Consider the following 18,269-nt stretch of genomic DNA (forward strand, 5'->3'; position numbering starts at 1 on the left):
CAGGGGCTGGACACGCTGTCTCAACAACAAAAACAAAAGCTATGAGAGAGCAAGTTACAGAGGAAAGGATTAATTCTGCAGGGCATAGTAGCCCTGCCTCAAAATTTAGAAAGCTTGAAAACCGAAGCTTTCATGTCCGTGTCAAGTTCAATGGCTCACTGATAAACGTATAAATTTTTCGATGTGCTATATTGATTTTCTTATCCATGTCATAGAAAAGGTTAAAGAGAAAGCTTATAGTTTTTCTGCTTTGTTATTCTACTTTGATTAGTCCTTGTGAAATTCTCGGAGTCAGGTTGGGTGGGGAATATAGATCAGTGACAGAATACTTGTTTACCATTAATTATTCCTCATTCCTGGAGCTCTGTCTCGGGTTGTATCCGATGAATGAGCAAACAAGCAAATAGACACTAAAATGTACTTCTGGTCAAGGGTGATGGACTATGCCTTTTGTTTGTTTGTTTGTTTGTTTTTTAAGACAATTTTTTTCGGTGTAGCCCTGTCTAGAACTTGCTCTGTAGATCAGACTAGCTATATACTCACAAAGATCTGCCTGCCTTTGCCTCACATGCTGGGCCTGTGCCTTGAAACTCAGAATTTGAGAGGAACATGCAGGAGGATCTTTGTGAGTTCCAGGCTAGCCTGGTCTACACAGCAAGTTCCAAGCTAGGCTGAGTACATAGTGAGACCCTTTCTAAAAAAAAAAAAAAAAGAAAAAAAAGAAACAAACAAAAGCATATATATATGCTTTTGTATGTATATATGATATATATGTATTTATACATATATCTGTCTATATGTGTATATATACATACACACATTATATACATATATATACATAAGATGTATATGTATATATGTCATATGTAAATATATGTTTCAAGCTGGAAAAATTGTTCAAGAGTAAAAGCACTTGTTGCTCTTGCAGAGGGCCCTGATTTGGTTCCCAGCACCCACATGGTGGCTCACAATGATCCCTAACTCCAGTTCCAAGGGATCTGATGCCCTTTTCTGGCCTCCTTGAGCACAAGGCACACATTAGATTTTTTATGCAGACAAAACATTCAAAAACAAAATAAATATAAAACTAAAATTTTAGTGTAATTATAGTATAAATACCAATTTTTACAAGTATGAGTCACTCATTCACACACATTTCCATTTTTTTTTTCTAGATAGTGTTTCTCTGCATAGCCTTAGCTGTCCCGGACTTGCTTTATAGACCAGGCTGGCTGTAAACTCATAGTGAGCCACCTGCCTCTGCCTCTCTGAATGCTGGGACCAAAGGTGTGAGCTACCATACCTAGCTCACATTTCCAATTTTTAACTAATTTATTATTTTATGGGCATTGGTGTCTGCCTGCATGTATGTGTGTAAGGGTGTCATATCCTCTGGAAGTGGAGTTACAGACAGTTGTGATCTGACGTGTGGGTGCTGGGAATTAGAATCCTGGTCTTCTGGAAGAACAGCCAGTGCTCTTAACCACTGAGCTATTTCTTCAGGCCCCATTTCCAATTTTTTAAAAGGAGGAGAAGGAAGCCACATGCGATGGCACACACTTGTAGTTCCAGCACTTGGGGAGGCAGAGGCAGGCAGATCACTGTGAGTTTGAGTCCAGCCTGGCCTACAAAGCAAGTCCAGGAAAGCCAAGACTACACAGAGAAACCTGGTGTGTGTGTGGGGGGGGGGGCGGGAAGGAGAAGGATAAGAAACCTTAAACTCACTATGTGTTCCAGGCTGGTCTTGAACCCATGATTCTCATGTCTTAGGTGTTGTTCTGATGGAATTATGGGCTATTCTGCCATGAAAGCTTGTTAGCTTTAATTGCTATGATATGGAAAATATAAATAGCCATACATACAGTCTGTATAAGAAATTTTGAATCTTTCAGTACTTTAAAAATATATATTATTTTGGCTTTTGAAACAAGATCATAAAGCCCAAGTTGATCTCAAATTTACTATGTAGCAGAGGATGACCTTGAATGCCAGATTAACCAGCCACCCTACAGCGAGGTATTTTTCTAAATGTATTATTTATTCATGTATATAGGTGTGTATATGCTACATGTATGTATGTGCCCTCAGAAGTTTAAGGAGAGCATTAGACCTGGAGCTGTAGTTACAGGCAGTTGTAAGCCACCTAATATGAGTGATGGGATCTTAACTCAGCTCCTCTAGGAGAACAGCAGGTGCTATGGGCTGCTAAGCATCTCTGTCCCCTCTCATGGGCTGTGTGTGTGTGTGTGTGGCGGGGGAGCTTCTCTATGCAGCCTGCTGTCCGGAACTCACTCTGCGGACCAGAACTCAGATATCTGCCCCCTTCTCCCTCAAAAGTGCTTGAAGGTTAGAGTCCGCTACCTCCCAGCTATCATGGGCTCTTAACAGAATGTTTGTGGAAACTAAGGAAAGGAGAGTTGAGTTCAAAGATCACACAGGCAACTTAGCAAGACCCTGTACCAAAAGTATAGTTTTAAAAAAGGGTTGAAGGAGTCCATGTGGCAGAGGCAGGCAGATCTTTGTGAGTTCAAGACCAGCCTGGTCTACAGAATGAGTTCCAGTACAGCCAGAGCTGTTACACAGAGAAACTCTGCCTCAAAAAGCAAAAACGGAGCCAAAATATAATAAAAAGGATGAGGGCCTGCTGAGATGGCTTAGCCAATGAAGGCACTTACTGACAAGCCTGATGGTGTGAGTTCAATTCCTAGAACCCACACAGCAGAAGAAGAGAACTGACTCCAGGTTGTTCCCTGATTTTCACATATGCTTCATGCATAGTCCATGGCATGGCACCTACACACACAAACACAAAATAAAATAACAGTTTTTTTCTTTTTCTTTCTTCTTCTTAGTGGCATAGTACTTGCATGTGAGAAGTCCTGGATTCAGCCCTTAGTGTTGCAAAATCAAACAACTCTGTTATTGCTGAAATTAAAAGGCATTTTTTAAAAAACTCAGAAAATTTAGTCTTTTTTCACTTAATGTGATTTGCGCACTCCTGTTACTCTGATTTTGTAAAGTTTTATTGTATTAAAAAATAAATTTTGCTGGGTGGTGATGCTGCATACCTTTGATTCCAGCACTTGGGAGGCAGAGGTAGGTGGATCTCTGTGAGTTCAAGGCCAGCCTGGTCTATAGAGTGATTCCAGGACAATACACAGACAAAACCCCTGTCCCCAAAAACCAAAAATAAATAAATAGCTAGATAAATAAATGTGTTGGTATACTTTTAAAAATTTTTATTTACATTTCTTTTATCCCTTTCTCTCTACTCTGCCCCAATCCCTTCAACACCCCAATACCAGGTGGTAGAGAGAAAGGGTTAGAGGGAGAGAGGGCACAGTTCTCTTAGCTGCTTCCTGCTGGTTAGGGTCATCGGGTTCCTTGGAGCCAACTCAATCCTCATCTCAGGAGATCTCCAACTTCTTGTCTCACAACAGCAACCAGCAGTAAAGAGGAAGTAACTGCCTTGTTCTTTCTCAGAGCTTCCACACTTTCTGTTCTCTCTCCAGAGTCCTCAGATCTAAACTATCTGCAGCTGGCAAAGAGTGCCTCTCTGAGCCCACACGAAGTAAACAGTCTGTTGCTGTGGTCCATCTGAAGCAGTCCCACATCCCACACCTGGGACCAAAACAAAAACAAACATGTTTATATCCACCACACACATAAATAAAATCAGGAGTAGTATATGCTTGAAGTCACAGATACTGGGGAGTCTGAGACAGGAGGATCATTTGAGTCCAGTACAGTAATAGCCTGGATGACTCAGGAAGACCGTCTCAAAAATAAAATAAATCGGAGGCCGTATTTCATAGCCTTGCCAAATAATTTCCAGACTTAGGTATTAATTTCATTCTACTCTAACACTGATAAATTACAGAGAAATATTTGGTACTTGAAATGTATTTACTTTTTCTCCATTTACTTGAAATGAATTTACTTTTCCTCAAAATTTGCTTTATTTGTTCTTTTTTTTTTTTAATCCCAGAATGGCTTTGACCTAGGTAGCTGAGGATGATCTTGAAATTGTGACCCTTCAGTCTCTATTTCCTATGTGCTGGGATTACAGGTACACTCTCTTAAAACTGGTTTATGTGGTGCTGGGGACCAGACCTAGGGCTTCAATCCCCAGCCCAATAACAATATATTTGGATTGCATGTATAATGAAAAGATTATTTTGACGAGTTTTAAATTTTGAATTCTGCTGGGTGTGGTGGTACAGGCCTTTGGGAGGCAGAGGCAGGCAAAGCTCTGTGAGTTGGATGCCAGTCTGGTCTACAGAGTGAGTTCCATGACAGCCAAGGCTACACAGAGAAACCCTGTCTCAAAATACCAAATAAATAAATAAAAATTGCTTTTGAATTTCACTATTTCTCTTTTTATGTACATGGTTTGTTTTTATTTTCAGATTATCTAAGTCTTGTTATAATTTAGTAACTGTATATGTCATACCTTCCAGTGTCCACATCTCCTGTATATCACTTTTTTTTTTTTCAGGAAGTGGAGACTAGACTGGAGTTACAGTTCAGTGCACATTTGCCTAATATATTCAAGGACTTGGTTTCAATTTCTAGTACAGAAAATTAAGTGAATAAACTAAGTAGCGTCCATTTTGCCACCTTCCTGAATGTGGGCCATCCTTTTTGAGTAGCAGAATAGTTCTTTTTTCTTTTTGAGACAGGATTTTACCATATAGTCTCTTCCTCCTCGTTAATTTATTTAATGTTTGTTTATCTCTTATTTATTTAATGTGTGATTCTGTATATGTATGTGTGTGGCCTTGTGTGAAGGTCAGAGGACATCTTCCAGGACTTCTGTCCTTCAGTCATGTGGGTTCCAGGAATCAAACACAGGCTTTCAGGCTTGGTGGCAAACACACTCACCTGCTAAGCCATAGCCCAACCAGGACTCATCATACTCACACTGTTTGGCTTGCTCCTGTGGACAAGGACGCGCGGACGCGCGCACACACACACACACACAAATGGAGGCCAAAGAAATTTTGGAACTGGTTCTTGCCTTCTACCTATGAAGGACTACCTATGAAGGAGCCTCTACCAGCAACATGATTTTTTTTTTTTTTTTTTTTTGGATAGGGTTTCAATAAACAGCCCCTGTTGATCATAACTCTACGCGTGAGCACCCACGCCTGGCCTTACACGTAGACGTTTCTGATAAGATGACCGGGTTCATAGCGAACTGAGCAAGGGTTAGCAACGCAGATGTTTCCAGGTCCTGTTTACGGTTTCAGGTTGACCGCCAACCCCCAGAAAAGCAAAGCCAGGAGGCATAGAGTTCCCTGTGTGGGGAGGAGGCAATTCGCAGCTGGCGGCTAAGGCCGGCCGACATGATGACGGAGAGCTGAAACCCCGGCGGTCACGGAGAAGCCCGAGGCCCAGATGGACAAGACCCAGTGAGTCCAAGATTAGCGTGTGGGAGAATAAAACAGAGCCGCGGCGATGCTGCCAACAGTCTGCTACCTGTCCAGACCCAGACAGCCGCGCTAAGACGGGGCTCAGAGAACTGACAGGGTAGAGCATCCAGCCCGGCCCACCTCGTTCTCGCGTCCCCCTAGCCGCGACACACAAAGAGGAACAGGAACCTCCCCGCCGGAAGCGGAACCTCCGCTCCCGGGGCATTACACATTCCTCCGCGCGCCGGAAGAGCGCGTTCCCCCTTGCGGGCCAGCTTCTCCCGTGGCCTTTCCTCGAGGTCGTGGAGCCTTCGGAGGCCGCGCCCCCGGAGTGGACGGAGTGCGCAGAACCCCGACGGGCAGAGCCGGAGAAGAGAGCCGGGCGGGCCGTCCGGAGAGGGAGGACCGGGACAGGGCCCGAGCGGGAGCCGCGGCGGGAGGGGGATCTTGTTTCCTGCGGCGGCGGACTGATTTAGGAGTACGTTAACTTCCGGAAGCGTCCCGTCCCTGAGAGGAAAAGCCCTGAAGGAAACAATAACAAACGACCGGAGGAAGCGCTGCCGGCCTCCCTCCGAGGAGCGGGTCTCTCCCGGGAAGATGCGCTGCGACCCCTGTGAGGGGACGTGAGAGGGCTCGGTGGCCGTCACCCAGCCTTCCCCCCACCCCCACCGTCCGGCTCGTGCAACTCAGGGCCCCCCACCCCCCCACCCCGGCTATCACCATGGCGGGCGTGGGCCCGGGGGGCTACGCGGCGGAGTTCGTGCCGCCGCCGGAGTGCCCGGTCTTCGAGCCCTCCTGGGAGGAGTTCACAGACCCGCTCAGTTTCATCGGCCGCATCCGGCCTTTGGCCGAGAAAACCGGCATCTGCAAAATCCGTCCACCCAAGGTAGCGGGGGGGCCTGGGGAAGGGAGGGGGGAGGGAGGGTGTGTTGGGGCGGGACGTGGCGGGGGGGGGAGGGTCTTTAGTCCAGCCGGGGGGGAGGGTCTTTAGTCCAGCCGGAGCTCTCCCATCTGGGTTCTTCTGGGCCTTCACGTCGCCCTTCCCTCATTTCTTGGTAACCCGAGGCTACTTTGGGGGATGTTTTTCTGGCTTGGTTTCTTGACAGTTTCACGTCCACTTCTGTATTGATTTTGTGGTGTGTCTGTGTGTCTGCGCGCGGAGAGGTCAGAGGACATTTTGTGGGAGTCGATGATTCTCTCCTGCGTCGTGGGCCTCCGGCGTCGCACGCGGATTGCCAGGCTTGGACCTTACCACTGAGCCATCCCGCTAGCCCTCAGGTCCACTCTCAATAGAGAGAAAGTGGTGTCTCGGGGACCTTTTTACTCCATAACCTATGTGGGCGCGGATACGGTTGTGTGGATTGGAGCTAAGGCGAACAAAAGGCTTCAGACCATTGCCTAGGAAAGGTGTTTGACGTGTCGTGTCAATCGCTCATGCACAATGATTGTGTTTCCATACTAAGAACTCCACGTCTGTCGATTATTTCTGTTTCCCAGCCTGTTAATGCTCAGCTTATCAAACCTTTGCAGGCCACTACTCAGGTTTCTTCAAATGTAATCCGAGCTCTAGTTGTCTACAGGATGATGTCACTGGACTAGAACCCCCAAGCTAATTATTACTGCAACAAGGCACCCCTGAGGAAGATATAGAACATTATTTTTTTAAATGTAGACGTCTAGAAAGAGTTGATCAATAAATGGGGATGGAGGAAAAGTTGAAGTCTCTTGATGTAAGACAACTGTAATATAAATAATCAAATTTGTCTAGACTAATTTTCTTCATTTTTTAAGGTTAGGAAAGCAGACAGTTCCTCAGATGAGTGGAACTAATTCCCTAAGAGGTTAAATGATATGCTCAAGGTCAAAAGCTATTTATTTATTTATTTATTTATTTATTTGGCCAGTGGTTTCCAAATAATGTTACTGGGGTGGGAAGACTGCTTTATTTATTTGGCTAGTGGTTTCCAAAGAATGTTGGGATGGGCAGACCGCTGCAGTGCCCTGGGTTCAATCCCCAGGAACACTGGAGAAAAACCTGGTCCCCAACATTGTTGAAAAATCAGCACCAGGGTCAACTGGATATTGTTTAAATGAGGTCCGTATGTGCTGTTAAGACTAGAACCAATTTTTTGACTGTGGACATTTTGCATTATATTTTTATTTTCTAGCAAGTACTCATGTGATTTTTGTTGTTGAGATGGTTTGGGCTGACTTGGAATGCTTGATCCTTCTGCCTCTACTTCCTGAGTACCAGGATTACAGGCATGTGTCACTGTATTATTATTTTTATTTGTTTGATTATTTTACTTGGTAAACTTGTGTGTTTATTGGACACTGTTTTGTGTTTCACAACCTCGTTGTATTCTTCCTGGATAACCTTGGAGAGTATAATTGTGTATTGAGGGGTGGTAAAATTTGAGAATTGCTTTTCCAAGTAATACTGCTTTTTTGTGTCTATAGTGAAGACTTATACATATACTAATATAGTGTCACTATGACTTCTGGCAGCTCCATGCAAAATTACAAGAATAATTCTTCCCATTTAGGATTGGCAGCCTCCATTTGCATGTGAAGTAAAAACCTTCCGTTTTACTCCCAGAGTCCAGCGCCTGAATGAACTTGAGGTGAGTATTAGAGCAGTATTTTTGCTTTCTGTTTTTGTTTGTTTATTTCTTCATGGTGGTGGCGTTTGGGACTCAGGGCTTCATACAGACTAAGCAAATGCTCTCCCATGGCTTAATAGCTCCAGCCTTCTGATAGTTTAGCTGAGGATTTTAAATAGAGAACTTTGAAAAGCTCATGTACCAGGACCCAGAGTTGTGTTAACTGAGATTTAATAGAATAAATCTATTCTTGATATTTGAGAAAAGTGTCTTTTAAGATTTTTAAATAGTTACTACATTTTTGTTTTTCTTCTTCACTTAACTGGGATAATGAAAAATTTAGTGCTTACCTTTAGAGAACTGGAAATCTTTCTTCTTTTTTTGAAACAGAGTCTCATGTGGCCCAAGATGTCAATTAGCTTGATGTGTAGTTCAGAATCTCTTGAGCTTTCAGCCTCTATAGTCTGTGTATTGGAATCACAGGTGTACACCGTCATGCCTAGTCTATGTGGTGCTAGGGATAGAACCCTTAGCTTCAGGAAGCTAGGCAAGCGCTCCACCGTTGAGCTACTTCCCTCATCCCCTTTTCCACTCTCCCACCTTCTTGAGCCAGACTTTCTTTGTAGCTAATATGGTCTGGAACTTACTACATAGCCCAGGCTAGCTTTGAACTCTTATCAGTCCTCTTGTCTCAGCCTCCTGATTGGCCTGGGGTTACAAAAGGCTCTTGGCTGTGATGCCCACCTCCAAACTTGGAATTTTTTTTCCTAATTAAATTTATGTAAGATAGCATACAAAATAATGGATTTTGTTATTATATGATCATATTGTTAGATTAAAAAAATGGAGGCAGCAGTGGTTGGTTCAGTAAGTAAGCTGACAAATAAATTACTCTTTCGGAATGAAGTTTATTAGAGAAAGACTATGATTGTACTTTTAGGTAGGAGAGCATTAGAAAGAAACAATTACATTTAAAGCAGCATAACAGTGGATAGAGATATGGCACAACAGTTAAGAGAGTACTTGTTCTTTTAGAGGCCCTGAGTTGGATTCCCAGCGTTCACATAGTGGTTTACCACCTCTGAAACTCCAGTTCCAGGATCAGATGCCCTCTTATCTGTACGAATACTTAAACCCCTACACATTCAACAGAACAAGGGGGCCTTAAATGGAAAAAGAAGCTTTTCTTTCTCTCACCCTCTTTCTTTCCTTCCTTTCTTCCCCCTTCCCTCCCTCCATCCCTCTATCCCTCCTTTCCTTCCTTCCTTATTTTTGGTTTTAGAGAAAGGATTTCTCTGTAGCTTTGTCTGTCTTGGAACTCACTCTGTAGAGCAGGCTGGCTTTGAATTCAGGGATCAGCCTCTCTGCTTTACAGGCGTGGGCTACCATGCCTGCCTGAGGTTTTTCTTTTAGCATCTAGCAAAGAACTTTTTTGTTTTGTTTTTGTTTTTCAAGAGAGGGTTTCTCTGTGTGGTCTTGGCTGTCCTGGACTTCCTTTGTAGACCAGGCTGGCTTCAAATTCACAGAGAGCCGTCTGCCTCTGTCTCCCCAGGTGCTGAGATTAAAGGCAAGTGCTATGGTGGCCGGCTATTAAAGAACTTATTAAGAAAGACAGCTTAAAATAAGAGTAAGAGAGACAGCCGTCACAGACAGAATGATGGGGAAAAAGGTAGAACTGAGGAAGGGGTAATTTAGGCACTGATACTTTTCTCTGGATTAGAGGAAAGATAACAAAAGGTTTCAGGCTTTTTGTTTGAAGTATTACGATTTGATATGATCTGTCGTTATTCACTGTTAATCATTGTGCTTTCACAGTAGAAATTCCACTTCTTTTGCTGTTTTCTGTGTCCAAGTCTGCTGACCCTCAATTTGTTTTCAGGCAGCCAAACAGCTTAGCCACATAACCTGAGTTGAGCACTCAGATCCCCTGCCCCCTGCTTTATCCAAAGCCCCTTGTTTTTGAATGCTGTATTTTAATAATTTTAGGCAATGACTAGAGTAAGATTGGACTTCTTGGATCAGCTGGCAAAATTTTGGGAACTTCAAGGATCTACGTTGAAGATCCCTGTGGTGGAGAGAAAAATCCTGGATTTGTATGCTTTAAGCAAGGTGAGGCTGATTCTTGGCTTAGAAGTTGAACAGAAGACCTGAGCTGTAGCTCAGTGGTGGTTGTGCAAGCTCAGTTTATGCCACGTACTCCCATGAAGAAACTGAGCAGAGGTTTGTGATTCCCTGTCTTAAAAAAAGAAAGAAAGAAACCCCCCCCCCCATTCTTTTAACCAGGTACAGTATCATATCTTTGTGATCCCACCACTCCTGAGGCTTAGATAAGAGTATTGCTACAAATTCAAGGCTAGCCTGAGTCACACTAGGTTCTTTGCCAGTTTGGGCCATAAAATAGTAAGAAAAACAGGCAGGCTGCAGAGTTACAAGACTTTACTCAAAGGTGCATTGTGCTTCCTGCTCTTGTAGAGGACATGAGTTTGGTTCCCAGCACCTACAGCTCCAGCTCCAAGGGTTCTGATGTCTTCTGGACTCTTTTGACACCTGCACTTTCATGCATATACCTTCACACAGATACGCACGTATCCACATTAAAAAACAGTAAAAATAAATCTTGTAGCAAAAAAAAAAAATAAAAAATCCTACCACTACCACCAAATATTTAATTTGACCTACTGTGTCCCCCTGCAACTTTCCATGTAACTAATGGTGGCCTAGTATTCATAACAGTTCTTTTACCTGAGCTCATGAGAGCTTGAATTAGAGGAATGTGTCATCATACCACCACACCTGGCTTTTGATCTATCTTGTTTAAATGCTGAAGAGAACTTACTAGAAATATGTTGTTAAAGGTTAAAATTATCTAAGGATCTATTGGAATTTTGTCTTGTGGGTTTTTTTTTTTTAGTATTATTTTTATCTTACGTATGTGATGTTTTTCCTGCATGTACCATGTACATGTAGTGCTCGAGAAGTTCAGAAGAGGATTTTTTGGTCCTTTGGAACTGCCATTATAGAGATTTGTGAGCCAACACATGGCTGTGTGCTAGGAATCAGAATTGGGACTTCTGGAAGATCAGCCGGCTCTTCCAGCTGCTGAGCCATCTCTTCAGCTCTGTAGTGCATTCTTTAGGTACTAGTGGGAAGCTTTTCCTTAACTACTGAGAATGCTTATCTAAGCACAAGTAAACGTACTTTGCTTTGTTAATACTTTATAGTACAGTTGTTCCATAATGCCATTGTGAGACTGCTTCTTCATGTGATGATTCTCACCACATTAACTTTTTTCTTTCATGTTCAAGTGAAACTTAGGGCACAGTGCACAGATTTTAAGTGTCCATGACAGTAAATCTTCATGTATTACACATCTGTATAACTGCTGCCCAGACCAAGACCCAGAGCGTTTGTTTGTTTTTTCCAGACAGGGTTTCTCTGTGTAGCCTTGGCTGTCCTGGACTTGATTTGTAGACCAGGCTGGCCTCTGTCTCACAGATATCCACCTGCCTCTGCCTCCGAAGTGCTGGGATTACAGGCGTGCGCCACTGTACCCGCCTGAGCCAGAACATTTTTATACCACTCCATTCGGCTCCTTGAACTCCAAAGTCATACTTCTTTCCAAAGGTAAGTTATTCTGATTTCTGTCATCGGGTAATTATTTAATTAACATATTTTCTGGTAAGAGGCTCAAACAGAAAACTGAGAAAAATACCAACTTCCATTGTTAAATTTCAGAATTGTTAGGTATGCTTTTCAGTTTTGTTTTTGGCTTTTGAAGTATTGTGGTTCCTCACTGCTTTTTGCTTCCAAGTCATTTTAACAGCTGATCCATCTCTAGCCCCTTGCTCTTTAAAAAACAAACAAATCTATGTTTTTTTGTTTGTTTTTGTGTTACTGGGTTAGAATCAAATATTACACATAATCTAGACAGACATGCTACTTCTCATCTACCTCTTCATTTCTCAACATTTTTTTAAACGCTTGTCAAGAGTAGTTATTGCTTAAAAAAGGATAATTTTTTTAAAAAAAATGATACTTTTAAAAATACATTTTCATTTCTCTTCATTGGTGTTTTGCTTGCGGGCATGTGTTTGTGAGGGTATCAGATCTTGGAGTTACAGTTTGTGTGGGTGCTGGGATTTGAACCTGGATTTTTTTTTTTTTGGAAGAGCAATCCATGCCCTCAGCCCCAAAATGACATACTTTAAATGCCATTACTTTTCTTTTTCTTTTATTTCTTTTTTTGGTTTTTCAAGACAGGGTTTCTCTGTGTAGCCCTGGCTGTCCTGGAACTCATTATGTAGATGAGGCTGGCCTCGAACTCAGACATCCTCTGTCTCCCGAGTTTTGGGATTACAGCCATGCACCATCACTGCCCAGCGTCATTACTTTTCAAAATGGTATTTTGTGTGCCATGGTGCATATATGGAGGTCAGAGAACAACTCTCAGGAATTGATTTTCCTTCCACTGTGGGCTCCAGGGATTCAAACTCTGTCAGGCATGGGCCAGCAGGTACTTTGATGTGATGAGCCAGCTTGCTGACCTGAGTAACAGACTTTATAAAATAAATGAGGCTTCAAATGAAAATGATTTTTCATCACACTCATACCTATTCTTTTATACTAGTCATTTGCAGTTCTTTTAACTTTTGTTTTGAATTCTTTCTTATTTCAAAGTGATAGATTTATGGTGCTTTTCCCTTTTTGGTTTTGTGTATTATATTTGAATTTTTAAAGATTTATTTATTTATTATTTATACAGTATTCTGCCTGCATTTGTGTCTGCATACTGGAAGAGGGCACTAGATCTCGTTATAGATGGTTATGAGCCACCATGTGGTTCTTGGGAAATGTTCTTAACCATCTCTCCAGCCCCATGTATATGAATTTTTTATTCTAAGTTGTCGGTCTAAAAGATCTTAAATGTAGCCTAATGAAATGGCTCATTGGGTAAAGTGTTTGCTGTGCCACTTCATGACTTGAATTTGATCCCTGGACCCCAAGTAAAGGAGGGAAGGTAGAAAGAAAAAACAAACGTTACAAAGTTGTCCTCTGACCTTTATGTGAGTGCTGTGATACACATACGGCCCTTATTATAAACACCCAATAAATCCAAAGATGTTTTGTTTGTTTTTTCAAGAGAGGGTTTCTCTGTGTAGCCTTGGCTGTCTTGGAACTCCCTCTGTAGACCAAGCTGGCCTCAAACTCAGAGATCCATCTGCCTCTGCCTTCTGAGTGCTGCTGGGATTAAAGGCATGTGCCACCAGGCACAACATAAAAAGGTCTTAAATGTAGGGCACTTTATGTTCCTTACATTAACTTATTTTTCTCTTATTTTGTCTCCAGCTTGATAAGTGAGAGGCCCAGGATCACCTTGAAATTCTGATCTTCCTATCTCTACTAACACTGAGCAACTCTTTAGCCCTTAGTTTTAGGATTTTTGTTTTGTTACATAAATACATTTATACCCAAACAAAATCTTACGTGACTCAAAACTACCTTTGTTTTCACTGTGTAGCTGAGGTTGGCCTTGAACTCTGATCCTTTTACCTGAGTGGTGGGGTATGCATTTAAGGTTTAGGCATGCTCTCCCACCTTGTGTGTCTATATATATCATATATATCATATATATATATACACATGTATGTGTGTGTTTGTGTCTATGTATATATGCACATGTACATGCAAGTGCCTGTGGAGTTTTTAAGAGGAGGTGTTGCATCTTGGGAGCAGCTGGAATTTACAGGCTTTGTGAGCTTCCCAGTTTGGGTGTTAGGAACCAACCGTGGTCTTCTGCAGAGTGAGCTTTCTTAACCACAGAAATGTCTGCAGCCTCAAAGTTTGATTAAAAAATAATTTTTTGGTTGTTGGTTGGGGATTTTTGTGAGGAGGGTTAGTTTTTTTAGTTTAGTCTATACTTTTTCAAACTGTGTAACATACAAAATAGACATTTATTGAATCTCTTCCTTTGAAAGTGGAGCCAGTAACATTAAGATTTGATATTTATAAAAATCTATTCCTTTGTATGTTAACAGTTTCAGTTTAATGAAAGAAAATTTCCATTTTAAGATCTGCTTAGTTATTTTATGTATTTGTGTGCTCTGTCTCAAGCTCGCCTGAAGAGGGTATTAGATCACACAGACGTTGTGAGCCTCCTGCTTTCTTAGGAATTAATCTCTGTCCTCTTAACCACAGAGCCATCTCTCCAGCTGAAAATTTCTGTTTTAAGTCCCGAGTAGTTTTTATATTTACAGGCAAGATACAGTGTTAGGATGCTGGATTTACTTACCTGGTGAAACTTTATTTTAAAACATAATTTTGTGCACATGCACGAACTTGGACGTAAAGTGTGTGTGATGGTCAGAGGACAACTTGTGGAACTGGTTCTCCTTCTGCCATGTGGTTTCCAGGGATGGAACTCAGATCAATCAGGGAGGAAGAACCTAGGCAGGAAGATACTGAACCATCTTCTTGGCCTACTTTTTAATTTTTAAAGTCTGGGTCTCATGTAGCCCAGTCTGGTCTCCACTATGTCAGCAAAGATGAGTCAGGACTTGAGTGTCGAGTCCTCCTGTCTCCCACCTCCTCAGAGCTTGAATTACACATGTGCACTACAACACCTAGGTTTTGCGGTAGTGGGGGTCAGACTCGGGGCTTCCACGCATACTTGGCAAGAACTAAGCTGCTCTGAGAAAAAAGTGGTTTATATTTTGAGATTATAGAAGTAGGAATGTTTGAAACTAACATTTTTCCCTAAAGAAGTACAACTTTTTTTTTTTTAATTTTTTATTTATTTATTTATTTATTTATTTTTCAGATTGTTGCCAGCAAAGGAGGTTTTGAAATAGTCACCAAAGAAAAGAAGTGGTCTAAAGTGGGCAGCCGCTTGGGGTATCTGCCAGGAAAAGGAACTGGCTCTCTTCTGAAGTCACACTATGAAAGAATCCTCTACCCATACGAGCTTTTCCAGTCTGGTGTCAGCCTTATGGTGAGATGCATCATTGTTTTTAGAGCAGATAGAGCCAATTTGCCAAGTATAAACTAAGTGATATTCAGTATAAGTGATATGTTTATGCATAGCAACGTGGAATAGCTTTCTCTAGGCACCAAAATTTGACAAGAAAAAGTGTTAAAATTTAAAAATTAGAGTTATTTCTAAAGGATAATGAAAATGAAGGGTGTCTTCATATTTAAGTAAATCTTTATGATTTCTTTGGAAAGAAATTTTGTTCTAGTTTTTATTTCTGAGATAGGGTCTCACTGTGTAGCCTGGAACTCCTTATGTAGGCCAGATTAGCCTCCAGTTCATAGAGACCCACCTATTTCTGCCCCCTCAGTGAAAGGATTAAAAGTATGAGTTGCCATGCCCAGCCTCAGTCCCACTTTTCTAATGTTTCCTAGATCTTTTATTTATTTTTTTAAAGATTTATGTATTTATTATATGTGCAGTGTTCTGCCTGCATGTACACCTGCATGCCAGAAGAGGGCACCAGATCTCATTATGTAGAGATGGTTGTGAGCCACCACATGGTTGCTGGGAGTTGAGCCCAGGTCCTCTGGAAGAGCAGCCAGTGCTCTTAACCTCTGAGCCATCTCTCCAGCCTGTTTTTTAGACCTTAAACTGGACATTTGAAAGGTTTCTGTTTGGGTCTGAGCCTTAAATAGCTTCTGTTGTTGTTGTTGTTTTTCGAGATAGGGTTTCTCTGTGTAGCCTTTGATGTCCTGGCTTTAAATAGCTTGTTATTCTCAGCACTTAGGCCAGTTATGAGTCTTTGCAATAACCATCACACATTGCAAAAATAAGCTTTTTTGGTTAAAGGATACAGCAGCACTAAAAATATATGATCATAAATATTTAAAATGTAATTTGACAGGCATATTCTAATTGCTTAGCACAATAACAGCAGTAAATTCCTCACTAGGGTCTGTCACCTTTCTAGCTGTAGGCGTTTTGATTATTTGTATATTATCAAAGGTGACTTCCCTTCTATGGAACAGACCTCCAATCCAAGCATGAAGCTGTCATGCCACTATTATGCTAGTAGACCCATCATGTCTGCCAAGTTGGTAGTACACCATGCAGGTTGAATAAGATTGTTGATAAGTCTCTGTAGTGGCTTACATAGCACTTTCCAGTACTGTGAAAGCTAGCCAGTACGAAGAAAGCTTCTAGCTTGGTTCTAACTTATTTTAAGTTAAACTTGTGGGGGAAGTTTAATGGGTCAGTCTTGAATGTTCTTTTATCTCAATGGCCTTCCAAGTAGGTTTTACTGGCTACAAGCCCCAAGTAGCCACCTGTATCTGCCTTCTCATCCTGTCCAGTGGCTGCTACTTCTGCCTTTGTTTTTGTTTTTGTTTTAATGGGGGTCTGGGTATCAAACTCAGTTCATTCTGCCTGAAAGGTAATAAGTACTTTATTTTTTTTTAATAAGTACTTTATTATCTGAACTTGTCCTATGATTAACTCTTTTTTTTTTTTTTTAAGATTTATTTATTTTATGTATATGAGTGTTCTATCTGCATTTACACCTGCCAGAAGAGGGAATCAGTTCACCCTATAGATGGTTGTGAGCCACCATGTGGTTGCTGGGAATTGAACTCATGACCTTTGGAAGAGCAGACAGTGCTCTTAACCGCCGAGCCATCCCCCTATGATTAACTCTTTAAGAAATTGCCAGAATGTTTTCAAGTTGATTGGTTGGTTTGCTTGTTTAGTTTTTGAGAGTTTCTCTGTGTTTCCTGCCTGTCTTGAACTTTTGTAGACCAGGCTGGCCTCAAATGCAGAGATTACGTCTTTGTGCCACTACGATCCAGCTATAGTCCGTATGTTTCTGTGTCTAATTTACAAGTTGAGGTTTTGGGATCAGAAAGATGGTTCAGCAGCAGAAAGACTTGCTGTTCTTGTAAAGGACCCAGCTTCAGTTCCTTGCCACCTCAACAGCAGCTTACAACTGTTTGAAACTCCAGTTTCTGGGGATATGGTGTCTTCTCTAGCCTTCAGGGGTACCAGACATGTTGTATATGGTGCATTTTTGTACATTCAACACACAATAAAAAAATCTTTTTAAAAATTCTTTGCAAGTTAAAGTTTATTCTAACTGTAAATATACAGAAAAAGTATATAAGATTCAGCACTGTGTACAATTTCAGACATCTACAGGGGAGCTTAGAACAAATGCCCCACTGATAGGAGGACCTACTCTATATGTCTACCCTATTACCAATACTATACTGTCTTTTCGTTTTTGAAGGTCTTTTATGTTTATGTGTGTCTAGTTTTGGTTGTGAACCTACCCTTTAATGGCTGAGCCATCTCCCCAGTCCTTTTTGTGTGTGTCTGTATGTAGATATGTGCAAATGTGCAGGTGCCCACAGAGGTCAGAGAGGTTGTCTTCTATAGAAGCTGGAGTCATAGTTAAGAGCTGCCTGATGAATTACAGACACTTGTGAGATGCCATGTGAGGGCTGGGAATTGAACCTGTGTCTTCTGGAAGAACAGCCTCTGCTCTTAATCACCAAACCATCTCTCCAGCCCCCACCCTTTTTTGTTTGTTTGTGTGTTTGTTTTGTAGCTTCTCTTTCATTGTCATGGCCCTTTCTGATTCACCAGGACCAGGCCACCTCTCTCTAGTCTAACCCAAATAAGGGCAGGTGTGAGTGGCTGTTCTCTCCCTTAGCTTAGCTTTTACCTGCCAGGTGCTTCTTTGCCTTTGCATGGTGTTTATTAGCAAAAAGGGGAGGGGCCCTGGCTGGTACAAATCAAAGTATGAGGTAGTAGTGATATATTTGTTTATTCTGTGGACCCTTCTGCATGGTTGTTCTCTCAGTCTGGGTTTTAAGAGGTCCCTCTTAATGGGAACAGGGACTGTCTTGACATGAACTCAGTGGCTGGCTCTTTGATCGCCTGCCCCTGAGCGGGGAGCAGCCTTACCAGGCCACAGAGGAAGACAGTGCAGCCAGTCCTGATGAGACCTGATAGGCTAGAGTCAGATGGAAAGGGAAGAGCCTCCCCCCTCAGTGGGCTTGGGAGGAAGGGACATGGGAGGAGATTAGGGGGGGTGGGATTGGGAGGGGAATAGGGAGGGGGCTACAGCTGGGATACAGAGTGAATAAAGTAATTAATAAAAAATAAATTAAAAAATAAAGAACTGCCTCGTGTGGGTGCTGGAAACCATACTTGGGTCCTCTGTAAGAGTTTAACTGCTAAGCCATCTCCAGCCCCTCATGCACTATTTCAGTATTGTTTTATAGT

At 42.0% G+C, this 18,269-nt stretch overlaps 1 protein-coding gene and 1 long non-coding RNA gene across 2 annotated transcripts in view; one reads left to right on the forward strand and one right to left on the reverse strand.

Annotated features, from left to right (window-relative positions):
* Window positions 1-3,214: 3,214 nt before the first annotated feature.
* Window positions 3,215-5,297, reverse strand: LOC132654271 (uncharacterized). The gene is made up of 2 exons (XR_009591933.1): window positions 5,161-5,297; window positions 3,215-3,621 (listed from the first exon to the last, which is right to left on the reverse strand). It is a non-coding gene; the product is annotated as an uncharacterized LOC132654271 (long non-coding RNA).
* Window positions 5,298-6,135: 838 nt separating this feature from the next.
* Window positions 6,136-18,269, forward strand: part of Kdm5a (lysine demethylase 5A) — an 85,600-nt gene continuing 73,466 nt past the window's right edge. The window contains exons 1-4 of the mRNA XM_021632606.2: window positions 6,136-6,300; window positions 7,961-8,038; window positions 10,004-10,126; window positions 14,835-15,005. Of these exons, the coding sequence (XP_021488281.1) occupies window positions 6,136-6,300; window positions 7,961-8,038; window positions 10,004-10,126; window positions 14,835-15,005 (537 nt within the window). The remainder of the gene's footprint in view (window positions 6,301-7,960; window positions 8,039-10,003; window positions 10,127-14,834; window positions 15,006-18,269) is intronic.

This window comes from Meriones unguiculatus, chromosome 5, assembly GCF_030254825.1.
Source record: "Meriones unguiculatus strain TT.TT164.6M chromosome 5, Bangor_MerUng_6.1, whole genome shotgun sequence".
Taxonomy (NCBI): domain Eukaryota; kingdom Metazoa; phylum Chordata; class Mammalia; order Rodentia; family Muridae; genus Meriones; species Meriones unguiculatus.